The sequence below is a fragment of the Ranitomeya variabilis genome, chromosome 4 (genome assembly GCF_051348905.1).
Source record: "Ranitomeya variabilis isolate aRanVar5 chromosome 4, aRanVar5.hap1, whole genome shotgun sequence".
Classification (NCBI taxonomy): domain Eukaryota; kingdom Metazoa; phylum Chordata; class Amphibia; order Anura; family Dendrobatidae; genus Ranitomeya; species Ranitomeya variabilis.
Genome location: NC_135235.1, coordinates 669,427,857 through 669,442,754, shown reverse-complemented (window position 1 = coordinate 669,442,754; position 14,898 = coordinate 669,427,857). Strand labels below are relative to the sequence as shown.

The 14,898-nt window shown below is 40.2% G+C and overlaps 1 protein-coding gene across 1 annotated transcript in view; it reads right to left on the bottom strand.

Annotated features, from left to right (window-relative positions):
* The window catches only part of LOC143766276 (uncharacterized), a 62,077-nt gene extending 48,089 nt beyond the window's left edge, over nt 1-13,988 (bottom strand). Inside the window, exons 1-7 of the mRNA XM_077253823.1 lie at nt 13,868-13,988; nt 9,081-9,235; nt 8,777-8,956; nt 8,262-8,385; nt 8,081-8,178; nt 7,805-7,895; nt 2,810-4,187 (exon numbers count right to left, since the gene is read on the bottom strand). Coding sequence (XP_077109938.1) covers nt 2,810-4,187; nt 7,805-7,895; nt 8,081-8,178; nt 8,262-8,385; nt 8,777-8,956; nt 9,081-9,158 — 1,949 coding nt within the window. The 5' untranslated portion in view covers nt 9,159-9,235; nt 13,868-13,988. The remainder of the gene's footprint in view (nt 1-2,809; nt 4,188-7,804; nt 7,896-8,080; nt 8,179-8,261; nt 8,386-8,776; nt 8,957-9,080; nt 9,236-13,867) is intronic.
* Nucleotides 13,989-14,898: the final 910 nt, after the last annotated feature.

Below are 14,898 nucleotides of genomic sequence, written 5' to 3'. Positions count from 1 at the left end.
CATGGAGTTGGGTAAGGGTATGTGCACACGCTGCGGATTTCGCTGTGAACCGCAGCGTTTCCGCAGCTGCGGATCCGCAGCGGTTTCCCATGAGTTTACAGTACAATGTAAACCTATGGGAAACGAAATCCACAGTGCACATGCTGCGGAAAAAAACGCGCGGAAATGCAGCAGTTTATATTCCGCAGCATGTCAATTCTTTGTGCGGATTCCGCTGCGGGTTTACACCTGCTCCAATAGAAAACTGCAGGTGTAAACCCACAGCGGAAACCACAATAGAAACCGCGATAGATCCGCAGTAAAAACCACAGCGGTTTTGCACTGCGGATTTATCAAATCCACTGCGGAAAATTCCGCAATGGAATCCGCAGCGTGGGCACATGGCCTAAGAATTCTCTGCGAGGAGTTTGTTGTATTCTCGCAGATGTTAATGCTGGTTGCAGGTTGATTGTGTCTGCTCTCACACTGGTGATAACAGAAACATTAAAATAATAATTAAAGTTTGTTTTAAATCAAATCAATAATTTATTTCAATAAAACACACAGTGCCTTGCGAAAGTATTCGGCTCCCTCGAACTTTTCAACCTTTTTCCATATATCATGCTTCAAACAAAGATACCAAATGTAAATTTTTGGTGAAGAATCAACAACAAGTGGAACACAATTGTGAAGTTGAACGAAATTTATTGGTTATTTTAAATTTTTGTGGAAATTCAAAAACTGAAAAGTGGGGCGTGCAATATTATTCGGCCCCTTTAACTTAATACTTTGCTGCTCCACCTTTTGCTGCGATTACAGCTGCATGTCGCTTGGGGTATGTCTCTATCAGTTTTGTACATCGAGAGACTGAAATTCTTGCCCATTCTTCCTTGGCAAACAGCTCGAGCTCAGTGAGGTTTGATGGAGATCGTTTGTGAACAGCAGTTTTCAGCTCTTTCCACAGATTCTTGATTGGATTGAGGTCTGGACTTTGACTTGGCCATTCTAACACCTGGATACGTTTATTTGTGAACCATTCCATTGTAGATTTTGCTGTAGGTTTGGGATCATTGTCTTGTTGGAAGACAAATCTCCGTCCCAATCTAAGGTCTTCTCCAACAGGTTTTCTTCAAGAATGGCCCTGTATTTGGCTCCATCCATCTTCCCATCAATTCTAACCATCTTCCCTGTCCCTGATGAAGAAAAGCAGGCCCAAACCATGATGCTGCCACCACTATGTTTGACAGCGGGGATGGTGTATTCAGAAATCTTCCATTTCAATATGATCGCTTGCACAGTGCTCCTTGGGATGTTTAAAGTTTTGGAAATCATTTTGTATCCAAATCCGGTTTTAAACTTCTCCACAATGGTATCACGGACTTGCCTGTTGTGTTCCTTGGTCTTCATGATGCTCTCTGTGCTTCAAATAGAACACTGAGACTATCACAGAGCAGGTGCCTTTATATGGAGACTTGATTACACACAGGTGGATTATATTTATCATCATTAGGCATTTAGGACAACATTGGATCTTTCAGAGATCCACAATAAACTTCTAGAGTGAGTTTGCTGCACTGAAAGTAAAGGGGCCGAATAATATTGCACGCCCCACTTTTCAGTTTTTGAATTCCCACAAAAATTTAAAATAACCAATAAATTTCATTCAACTTCACAATTGTGTTCCACTTGTTGTTGATTCTTCACCAAAAATTTAAATTTGGTGTCTTTATATTTGAAGCATAATATGTGGGAAAAGGTTGAAAAGTTCCAGGGAGCCGAATACTTTCGCAAGGCACTGTAATTACTTAGGGATAAAGCAATAGTAAAAACAAAAATACAGCACTCACCAAATGGCAATAAAACTCTACTTTTATTTCTTACTCCATCAATCCAAATACTTTTCATAGGGAAGAGTAGCAAAGCATATGACAGGCGGCAGCCTTTTTGCATCCACAGACTCTTTAGCCCTGTGTGTTGGCATCATAGCTCACATTAGTTAAAGCAATCCTGGCAGCAGGATTTTGCTAAAGAAACTACAAACAATTTCAGATTGCGGCTGTCATACTGATTAAAATGATACCTGGGGTGAAGAGATCCATCTTATGGTTCTTGTGTAATCAGTATTAGACATTTTCAGTTAATGATATGCTCGTGCTCCGGGACCGTACTGTAGGCAGAGTCTTATCTTCCCGCTCTAGGCCAGAAAAATCAAGAAAAGACCTGGCCACAGGCCACCCCGGAGCACAAACAGTCTGTCTCTATGATGCTATTGTACTTGATCAGGTCAGTTGAAAAGAGAACCATCCAGTTGGTCTCCACTAACTTATAAGACATTATCCTTATTAGATGTGACATGTTTGGTGTCTGATGTTTGCATTAGCAACTGTCCCGATCATGTATACAAGAGAAGTGCTGGACAACCCCTTTAAGATGCAGTTAGTGTTCACATATTGGTAAAGTATTCTATATACATGGTGAAATATTTAGGATTGTTATATGCATTCAACTTGCTGATGTTTATTGCTTATTGCATACAGTACATTTCCTAATCACTATCATTTAGTGTTCTCAATTGCTTTCCCTTTTAGATATGTGACAACTTGTACTGTAATTTTTCTTGTTCAATTCACGAATAATTTTATAAAACATGAAATGGTTTTGCCCCTGTGTAATTTCTCTGATGTTTAAGAAGATGCAATTTTTTTGTTAAACATTTTACCATTCTCAATGCGAAAAGGGCTTCTCCTCTGTGTGTATTCTTTGATTCATAATTGGTTGACCGGAAAATTACTTCTCCCCTATGTGAATTTTTAGATGGGCAACAAGATATGCTTTCTTGGTAAAACATTTCCCACATTCTGAACAAGAAAATGGCTTCTCCCCTGTGTGTGTGCGTTTATGTTGAACGAGATCTCCTTTGTTAGAAAAACATTTCCCACATTCATGACATGAATATGGCTTCTCTCCTGTGTGAATTTTCTTATGTACATTAAGATTTGACTTCTTAGTAAAACATTTCCCACATTCTAAGCAAGAAAAAGGCTTCTCACCTGTGTGAATGATCTTATGTGAAACAAGACTAGTTTTGCATGTAAAACATTTCCCACATTCTGGACATGAAAATGGCTTTTCCCCTGTGTGAATTACCTTATGTGCAATAAGATTTGCTTTGTAGGTAAAACATTTCCCACATTCATGACATGAAAATGGTTTCTCCCCTGTGTGAATTTTCTTATGTGCAGTAAGATTTTCTTTCTTGTTAAAACATTTCCCACATTCTGAACAAGAAAATGGCTTTTCCCCTGTGTGACTTATCTGATGACTAACAAGTTTTGATTTAATGCTATAGGATTTTCCACATTTTGTACATGAAAATGGTTTCCTTCCCGTGTGAGTGATTTTATGCTTAACAAGCTCTCCTTTGCCTGTAAAACATTTCCCACATTCGTGACATGAAAATGGCTTCTCCCCTGTGTGAATTCTCTGATGTACAGTAAGATTTGCTTTTATAATAAAAGATTTCCCACATTCTGAACATGAAAATGGTTTCTCCCCTGTGTGAATTTTCTTATGTGAAGCAAGACTTGTTTTGTAAGTAAAATATTTCCCACATTCTGCACAGGAAAATGGCTTCTCCCCTGTGTGAATTCTTTGATGGTCAATAAGACTTGCTTTCTTGTTAAAACATTTACCACACTCTGAACAAGAAAATGGCTTTTCCCCTGTGTGAATCTTCTTATGTGCAACAAGACTTGTTTTGTACGTAAAACATTTCCCACATTCTGAACAAGAAAATGGTTTCTCCCCTGTGTGAATTTTCTGATGTGCAGTAAGTGTTTCTTTCCGGTTAAAACATTTTCCACATTCGTGACATGAAAATGGTTTCTCCCCAGTGTGAATTCTCTCATGTACAGTAAGCCTTGTTTTGTTGGTAAAACATTTCCCACATTCTTGACATGAAAATGGCTTCTCGCCTGTATGAGCTTTTTGATGTTCAGCGTCCTTTTTGTTATTGTTGATTTGCTTAGCAGTTTGAAATAAATCAGAAGATGGAACCTGTAGATAAGGAACTGATGATAGATTTTTTCTGTAAAGGCCTGGTGGTATGTCTGGAATAGTGTCATGCTCTTCATATATACATGGTGTGATACCATAATCAGTTGCTTCAAAATCTGTATATGTCGGATGTCCCTCTGACGCACATTCATCTGCCAAGAAAAAAAAATACATTTCTTCCTAAATGCTGCCTTTTGAAACAAATTGTGCTAAAATTCAATTACTAGTCATTGAAGATACGGATACCATCTTTAGTTTCAATGCAAGGACTAATAGATTATGATACTAAGCCAAAAGGTTGTGCTTTTTCAATTTTACGGTACTCTTCTAATATTAGTTTCTTACACCTTTATGTTTCAATGTGCTTTTCAACATTTTTTTTGTAATGAAATGCTCAGTGCAAAATCAGAGAGGCCTGTAAGTCAGTGCTATTAGGTGGTGTCTGTCCACCCTCCCTGACAGCTACATGAACTATAGCATAGAACAAGGCAAAAGGGAGGAGCAGTATGGTTGTGTACAAAGAAGCCATGTCTAGAGTAGGTGTAAGGTTGGAGTAGTACATGCATTTTTGTAATTATTTTAATTTGCAAAAAATAAGGAGCAAAAAGAAATGAAAGGAGGACAAGTGAAACATTGGCTTTTGAGATGTATATGGAAGCACTGAAAATTAATTTAAAGCAGTGTCATTCTGTCATGGTTGCCAGTCTCGGCTCTTTGGGCGATCACCCAGCTTAAACTACATAAAATGTATCGTATAATCCTAATAGAAAAATTTGGTCATTTCTGAATCAAAATGAGTTTTGTTTCTTTGCCCAAAGTACTGAGACTTGTACAAAATATATTAAGCAGGATTAAAAAAAAAATGGAGCACAACAAATATAAAGCTGATCATCTAGAAAAAAGATATCTTTGCTATACTGTCACATGATTATGCTATAATGTAATTGGCATGCTCCTGCACTTCACTTCATACCAGCTGCATTAATAGAGTCCTTGGCCGCTATGGTGGGGACACTGCACAATGCACGTGGTCTCTCAATCTGTGTACATCCACTCTGCTTGACAGCTATTCGTTTAGAAAACTGGCTTTATTTTGTGATTGTGAGTTTTGCTACTTAGTTCTGACCCAGCTTGTTATCTGACCTTGCTTCTGGGTTCTCCCCAATCGGTTTATACACTTGCTGATCTCCAGGCGGCAGAGTTCTATTTTGTTTACCATTCTGGAACTTGAAATCGGTGACAGATAATACAGAAAAAGTCTAAATCTCTGTTTGGCCATCAAATGGTAAAATATCAGGGATCTCTTGGACTTGTTAATTGGTTTAGCCCTGACCAAGCTCACTGTAGTTTTCCTAACTTTGCTGGTTTGCTGGTAAGTATAACAACAAGACAACTGTTGGATACTTTTGGAATGAAACATCTGCAATCTACGGTGGATCAAGTTCATGGAATGTCTCAACTGGCTCGAGAATTGGCCAAACAATTTCAACCTTAGGAGATATCCCTTAATGCTGCAGCTGTTCCTGAACTCAAAAGAAACTTACTGATTTTTCTTCCTTTTCTGTGAACGTTGTAAATTATCTGCCCAAAAACCTTTGTCTCTGAGCAACAACATGCTAGACTATGTTTATTACAACACTAGGATCTTTAGCTGTGGGCTTTCTTTCTATTTCTTGGGTCTCAAGTAGTGTTTTCTGCAGAAACCATTTATGACCAAAACAGAACATTGCAGAGTGAGACTTTTGCTATTTTTGTTCATTGGGCTACAAATTCTCAGAGGAAAGATTTTGGCATTTGATGACAATTTCTTCTCGGTGGCTTTGAGGAAATCTACCTAGATGAATGAGTATTTTCTTGATTTATCCAATATTTGGTTGCTTTGTTTAGATTGGTTTCAACTCTTTTACGCAGCAGAGCAATCATCAATTTTATTGATCTGACTTTTAGTAGGATGTTGAAATTGCCTTTGACTATTTCTCTGCCAGAGGGATAGACAGAGAGAGACGTAATACACAAAATACACTTAGTGGTTGACAGTCGTAAGAATTAGGGGGCGAGGAGAATATAAAAAACCCATTTGAATCTGGGATCAACATAAATTTCTGCAGTCTCGTTATATCAAGATTTACTTATGTCTCCAGCTTGAACATGTAACTACAATAATAGAATTTATTGTTGGGATTCTTATGGTGCAGCACATTGTGTCCCAACAGGGACACATCAAGCAGTAAATATGGCCATGGACAGTATGTCGTCTTTTCAGATTGCCTGTGTTTTGCTTGGCAGTGATTTTAGCTCACAAAAAAAGAAAAAAACAAAACTTATTGTTTTGTTATCATATTGTAAAAACAAAACATTTAAATGTTTCTATTTACAGAACTGCATAATGGAGTGTATTTTCCATATTGAGATGAAGTTTTTACTAGTATTGGAATTGGAATACGTACAAATTTTTAATTTATTATTTTGAACAAAAACTAACAAAAATGACAATTGTATCATCATTTTCCATATATTTAAAAAAAATAAAAAATGTATATACACTATATAGCTATATTTATGTTTTATAGCTTTTTAGCAGAAGGTTAGCTATGTATTACAGCCAGCTCCAGCTGTGGATAATATGAGCACTCCTGAGTCTGTGTCATACAAGAGATACAACTATGTCATTTTGTGGTAAATTTCCTGCAATTTGGACTCACGACTTTGCGCCTCCTCTGGATTAAAGCGACATTGGGGATGCTCGAAGGCAAGAGATCAGGGAAGCGTCGTCCTGGGGCTGTTGGGGATCAGCAGGGATAATGTCACATTCAGGAGGATGTATGGGAGGATAAAGAACTAGGAGCACTTGAATAGGAGGAGGAAAAGGTGGATTTGGATGCCAACATTGAGGTATCCCAAAGTCATGCAGACAATGTGGCTTACACTCATTGTTGTCCTCATTATCATATTCACAAACACACTGACTAGAATGATAAAACGTTATATAATGGGGAGGAGAGTTAATTAACAGGTTCTTCAATCACACTAGTGAGCATAACAAGTTGACTATTGTGTTGATTAATGGCTTTCAGGTGTATCTTTAGCATCAAGTAAAGTGGTGACTATTGGATAGCCATGTTAGACCCTCGCTATTAAAGCAAAATGTGAGAATTTTTCCTGCTTCTGAAAGGAACACAAACCTGAAGTATTACCTGGATAAGCTCTATACTCAGCCTGTGGTTGCTTTCATCCAAAAGATACCTGCTGTCTGTATGTCTGACCTGAAGGTCCCTCTCGACTTCCTGCAGAGTCAATGCTCCAGCACTTCTGTCAGCTATACAAGTAGCCGAAGCAGCAGCAAAAATAATTTATAGGACATGATACACCACATATTTTATCTTTAGCTGCGCCAACCTCACACACATCAGTAAAAGCAAATGCACCACCTCAGCAGCCAGGAAGAGTTATACCTGGACGGTGTCCTTCCTCGATAAGATATCTAGAGATCTGACCCCATGAACCAGTAGCAGGATTTGACCCAATTTGACCTTCTCAGCCTCAGAGATGGTAATTGATTTAGAATTAAAAATATTATGAAAGATCCTTTTTAATTGTGTGCAGATTGGTTGTTGTCCAGGTCTTACGACCCCCACCAATTGCTTAAAAGACTGCTAAGAAGAGCATAGCTTGTGAGGTAAGTGCACATAACAGAGTACGGATTCAATAGAAAGTCTACAAAATAATTCTAATAACTAGTGAATAAGTAAATATAAAGGCCACTACTCACCTGCACTGTCATCTGTAATAACCTCCACTTTAAACCAATCATCCCCTCTCACATAGGTCTCTGTAGTATCAACACTGTTCATGCCTTCATCCTGAAACAAATCTTGTAGAAGTCACTGACAGGTTAAAAAGTCACATCTATGATCAACTCTAATCCTGCCATCTCCACCGATCTCATTACACTAGTATACAACATATAACACAAGACTGAACACAAGACCTTCACAGCCGTCTACACATCATAGGGAAGATCTCAAGACGCCTTCTCTCTATCTACCTGATGATCCTGAGGAACACTGGGATCTTCTTGTTCACAGTCCTGTGGAAGAAGAGGATGAGGACATCTTTCTGGTGTAGTCCTGTTACTGGATAGAACTGGAGGAAACACATACAGGGACTGAGTTCATTCTTTACACACAGATAATTATAGGCCATATGTATTTAGTTCCGTCTATTACCTGGTGATGTGAGGATCTGGGGAACCTCCATCAAGACGTCCTTGAACAGATCTTTGTGTCCTTCTAGGTACTCCCCCTCCTCCATGGAGAAATACACAGCAACATCCTGGCACCTTATAGAAACCTGACACATACAATGATACCGTCATCATCACAATTAGTGATGAGCGATTATACTCGTTGCTCTGGTTTTCCCGAGCAAGCTTGGGTGGTCTCCGAGTAATTTTAAGTGCTTGGAGATTTAGTTTTTGTTGACACAGCTGCTTGATTTACAGCTGCTAGCCAGCCTGAGTACATGTGGGGGTTGCATGGTTGCTAGGGAATCCTCACATGTATTCAAGCTCTCTGACAGCCGTAAATCATTCAGCTGTGGTGACGAAAACTAAATCTCTGAGCACTTACAAATACTCGACAACCAAGCGTGCTCGGGAAAACCTGAGCAACGAGTATACTCGCTCATCACTATCCCTTCATAACATTACTGTACAATGTCACAGAATCCCCAGCAGTGTCACCTCTCCAGTCAACAGCTCAATCATCTTGTAGGTGAGTTCTAAAATCTTCTGGTCATTGATGTCCTCATGTATCAGGGGGTGAGGTGGCGAACCCGTGATTGAGCTCAGGGTTCTTTCCCATCCCTCAGACACAGGATCCTGACAGGGCTCACTAGAGGTCTTCTTTACCACTGTGTAATCCTAGTTATAGAGAGACACATTAATAAATCTCTCTACAGACATTTCCAGAATCTTCAAATCTCCAGTTCTGTCCATCTGTTATTCCCATAGATGAGAATGATGTGACATCATCAGAATCTCTTACCTTTCCAGTAAGCTGGAAGAGGATCTCTAGGGTGAGGTGTAATATCTTCTCCACCATCTTGTCACTGTTTCTTTCCATCCTTGATGGCTAAATCAGGAAAATTCACTTATATAGAAGATCTCGGATATTGTAGTGACCTGAATGGGAAGTTTTGCCTGTGTAATATCATAATAATAATCAAAATTAAAATTTAGAAATACAGGCGACTTTATATCCATTACTGGCTTCTGAAATTATACTAACATGTATGGCACGTGACTATTTTGTAAGTGTTCACCTGTTATTTTTATTGTTCACCAATTCTGCTGTAGTTTGTGGTTTCAAGGTGTTTTCAGTTGATTCATCAACTACAACTTTTTAAACAATTGAAAAATGTGTTACAAATGTACTACTACAGTTCATCCCAAGATATGTTAGTGCAAGGTTTGTGTAATTTAGCAAAATATGGTACTTTTTTGCCCTAAGAGCATTTTTTTGTGTGCAAACTTCATGACCCACGTGTGCCATTTTGAAGAGAAAAATTAGGAGAAAAAAAAATTAAATGACTTCCACAAGGGAAGAAAAGAAAAGTGCATTAAAAATAACAAATAACGAATTGGGACCCAAGTTTTCTTGTTGTTATACCAGCAGAATGGATGTGACTGAAGTCCTTTCACAAACAGTCAGTGAAGGGAAAGGTTTTTAGCGTTCTACTTGAACTCTATCTCTCTCCAAGATGTACCTGCCTCTAAGGCCAGGTTCACATGACCATATAAAAAATCGTCAGAGTTTCAAGCAGAAAACCTCAAGCAGCTATTAATAATTTAGTGCTTTTTATAAACTGGATTTTGGTTCAGGGATTTAGGAACAACCAATAGAGCCTAGGTGGGAAAGGTTGCTCCCATACTCCAGTTCAGGTCTTATAGGTCTAATAAGATGCAGCTGACGTGTGTTGTGTTGGAACTGGAGAAAAGACCGTTAATGGTGGACAGTCTGTGCAAAAGACTCACAAGTACCTATAATACCAAGTTGGTGATACAAAACAAAACAACTATTGGAGCTAGCTATTATTGCTCCTGTTTAACCAAAGCAAATGCCACTGTCAATCTCTGACTGTGGCCTTTAAATTGTGAAATCCTTGTGGGACATATTGTTCCATATGTAAGACACATTAGTGGGATGCCGATGGATTGCCACATCGGTCCTGCTGAAGCCTTCCATTAATGCCTTCTCGGTGCTCATGTGAAGCTCAGCTCCAGGCTTGGCTTCCTAGAAGTCTGTATTTTTCACTATATAGTACAAGCCATCCAACTTTCACAGGTACAAGTCCTCTAGGGGAGACTAACAAATGCGGTCACACATTAACATAAAAAAAAAAAAAGAAAGTTAATCGTCGTAAAGAAAAAGAAACAAAAACATTTTTCTATCAATGTGTACATATTAATCCAATTGACCTAAAGCTCATACCAGCTTGGTCACATTCCGTAAAATTATATATCACACAAAAAAACCACGTCAGCAAAATTATCACACATGGCTCATGGAATGCAAAGATATACCAATTTTAATTCATAAATTCTAAAACATAACATAATAACACCAGAGTACCTCATAATGCAACAAGAGCACATCAAGGCTAGAGCATAACAAATAATTAGTAAAGTACTACTTCACACTCCCATTGACCCATATTTTGAGCATACAATGATAGTCAATATAGTGAACCCCAATAACAACGTCACATGAACCAACTGGACCTAAATGGATAGTCACTATATTGACTATCATTGTATGCTCAACATATGGGTCAATGGGAGTGTGAAGTAGTACTTTACTAATTATTTGTTATGCCCTAGCCTTGATGTGCTCTTGTTGCATTATGAGGTACTCTGGTGTTATTATGTTATGTTTTAGAATTTATGAATTAAAATTGGTATATCTTTGCATTCCATGAGCCATGTGTGATAATTTTGCTGACGTGGTTTTTTTGTGTGATATATTTTTCTATCAATGTACAACTCCAAGCAAATGCAATACAAAGCGAAAAAAATCTTGTATGTACTCCAAAATCATACTAATAAAATCTACAACTAAGCACGCAAAGCCTTCATACAGTTCCATTGGCTGAAAAAAATTATTTTAACGGCACTTTTCGGAGGTCCATGACAGCACCCTTAGTTCCCTCCCTTAAAAGTATGGGCGCGCACTTCTTCCGCTTATAAGTTTCACATAGGGTGAATTGTTAAAGTTGTATATATATATATATATATATATATATATATATATATATATATATATATATATATATATATATATATTTATTCTTTGTGTCATTAACCATGGAGGTCCTCTCAAGCTCTGTAATCCAACTGATGGGTGGGAGAGGTGCCACTCTTTTGTATCTGTAGGTTTCCTGTTCCTGAAGGGCGGATCTCCTCTCTCGTGGTGCTGTCATGGGCCTCTGAAAAATGCAGTTACCGGCAAGTAACTTAAAGCTTTTTTTTTTTCAACAATTTATTTCACTTTTAATTTTTTTTCCCCCTTTTTCAGAACATTATATCATAAAATCTATGGTGTCATTCAAAACTACAACTCATCCAGCAGAAATGGGTCCTTCCTTAGAGAAAGGGAAAAGGGGTAAAAATAAGAACTGGCTGTGGTCTTATAAAGGTAGTCTGAAGTTTGGAAGTTATTCCAAATGCTGGGACTCCCACCGATCCAGAGACCTAAAGAGCCCCACGTGGATGAAGCAATAGTTGATCATGCATACTGCGGCTCCATTCATTCTAAGTAGGAATGCCAGCGATAGATAAGCGTTGTACTCAGCTGTTTTTAAGCACTTCCATAAGAATGGAGTGTGCACATTAGCTATTGCTCCATTCATATGGTTCTCTGGATCGGTGGGGATCCCAGTGTCTGGACTGCTAGCGATCAGCAAGTTATTCATAATCCAAACTTGAGAATTCCCATTTCATTGGTAAAATAAACATGCATAGGGAAAAAACTACACCTCCCATCAACCACAGAAAATAAATCAGAAAGAGGGAGGAGCTAGAGAAGGGAGGAAAGACTGTAAGATGATTGGAGATCAGCCCTGTCAGAAAGATAAAGGGAGAGAGATGAGGATCCACTATGGCAGTCTGAGTGTTCTCCATTGTATGCAACACTAAAAGAGAGATAATCGTTCCCTCTTTCTGAAGTACTAAGAGAGGTAAAGCCTCCTCCATTTTATCTGAGGTACACCATGAGAGAGAACCTCCTCCATTTTATATGAGGTACACCAAGAGAGATACAGAGCCTCCTCCATTTTATCTGAGGTACACTGAGAGAGCCCTCTCCATTATAGCTGAGGTACATAAAGAGAGATACAGAGCGTCCTCCATTACTTCTGAGGTACATAAAGAGAGATACAGAGCCTCCACCATTATATCTGAGGTGCAACTATAAAGAGAACCTCTTCCATATTAAACTAAGGTACACCAAGAGAGACAGAGCCTCCTCCATTATATCTGAGGTACACCAAGAGAGAGACCGAGCCTCCTTGATTATATCTGAGGTACACATGTAGAGAGAACCTCCTCTATATTAAACTGAGGTACACCAAGAGATACAGAGCCTCCTCTATTATATCGGAGGTACACCTAGAAAGAGAACCTCCTCCATATTGAACTGAGGTACACCAAGAGACACAGAGCCTCCTCTATTATATTTGAGGTACACCTAGAAAGAGAACCTCCTTCATATTAAACCGAGGTACACCAAGAGACATACAGAGCCTCCTCCATTTTATTTGAGGTACACTGAGAGAGCCCTCTCCATTATAGCTGAGGTACATAAAGAGAGATACAGAGCCTCGTCCATTTTATTTGAGGTATACCAAGCGAAAGAACTTCCTCCATATTAAACTGAGGTACACCAAGAGATACAGAGAATCCTCCATTTTATTTGAGGCAGAGCCTCCTCCATTTTATATGAGGTACACCATGAGAGACACAGCCTCCTTCATAATTTCTGAGGTACGCTAAGAGACAGAACCTCCTCCATTATATCTGAAGTACACCAAGAGAGATACAGAGAGTCCTCCATTATATCTGAGAAAAAACAGAGAGCCCCCTCCATTATATCTGAGGTACACAAATATGTAGAACCTTCTCAATGTTATGAGGTACACAGAGAGAGATATTTAGCCTCCTCCATTTTATCTGAGCTACACAGAGAAAGAGAGCTTGTGGTCAGGGGGGAGCGAAAACGAATGGTCACACACTCCTCCCATAGACCTGCCAAGGAAGGAACTCGTAAGAAAACCGCATACTGACAAATCCTAGTGACAAAGCACACGTGAATTGGGTGACAAACAGTGAAAAATATAAAAATAAATAATGAAGGTATTTCCAGTGAAATACTGGATTAACATTAGACTGGGAATTACAAAAAAAACCTACCAAAAGGCCAGGAAAAGTGTGTGTGCTCAATAAGTAAGAAACGTGAAGTGCGTATGCAAATGGAATTCATGGGGTTACCAATCCCATTGAATTAAGGCACCACAGGGTCACCATTCTTGGGGCAATTCGGTCTTTCAAACTTAGCTGGCCAAATGGCGTCAATCCTAAGGGCCATGATTTCCACTATATGACTATATAAGCCGCCGGGAATACTAACAAGCCCACCAAACCCAGTGTGCACATTGTATCAATCTACTAGGGTGGTCCCCGGACATAGAGGGCCTTTTCAAAAGAAACTACACTTGATCTTAGACAAAAGGCCTAGAAGCAAAGGCCTGGGCCTAGTAGTAGGGGCTCTCCACCTACCTCCACCTGCAGAGCCGCAGACCAGATATATGGCTGTTCTGTGCGCACAGGACCTGTGATGAGGTCACAGGAGGGGAGGAGTCAAAGGTCACATGATCAGGGGCCTCAGTGTATGCAGGACTCTGCTGTGCTGGTTGTCATTGTGCTGGATGAGGGGAAGTTTATGTGTGGGGTCAGGAGGGGTTTACAGTGTGGATGTAGCAGAGCCGCATGTGTACGAGGTGTACGGAGCAGAGCCGTGTGTGTACAAGGTGTACGGAGCAGAGCCGTGTGTGTACGAGGTGTACGGAGCAGAGCCGTGTGTGTACAAGGTGTACGGAGCAGAGCCGTGTGTGTACGAGGTGTACGGAGAGGAGCCGCGTGTGTACGAGGTGTACGGAGCAGAGCCATGTGTGTACGAGGTGTACGGAGAGGAGCCGTGTGTGTACAAGGTGTACGGAGCAGAGCCGTGTGTGTACGAGGTGTACGGAGCAGAGCCATGTGTGTACGAGGTGTACGGAGAGGAGCCGTGTGTGTACGAGGTGTACGGAGAAGAGCCGCGTGTGTACGAGGTGGACGGAGAGGAGCCGCGTGTGTACGAGGTGGACGGAGAGGAGCTGCGTGTGTACGAGGTGTACGGAGCAGAGCTGTGTGTGTACGAGGTGTATGGAGCAGAGCCGTGTGTGTGTCCAAGATGTATGGAGAGGAGTCGTGTGTATGAGGTATGGAGAGGAACCACGTGTGTATGAGGTGTACGGAGCAGAGCCTCGTGTGTACAAAGTGTATGGAGCGGAGCCACTTGTGTACGAGGTACGGAGCAGAGCCGCTTGTGTACGAGGTGTCTGGAGCAGATCCATGTGTATGTACGGAGCAGAGTCACGTTTGTGCGAGGTGTACGGAGCGGAGCTGCATGTGTACGAAGTGTACGGAGCGGAGCTCTGTGTGTACGTAGTGGAGCCGTGTTTGTACGACATGTACGGAGCAGAGCCGCGTGTGTATGAGGTGTCTGGAGCAGATCCATGTGTGTATGACCTCTATGAGATCTAAACGTC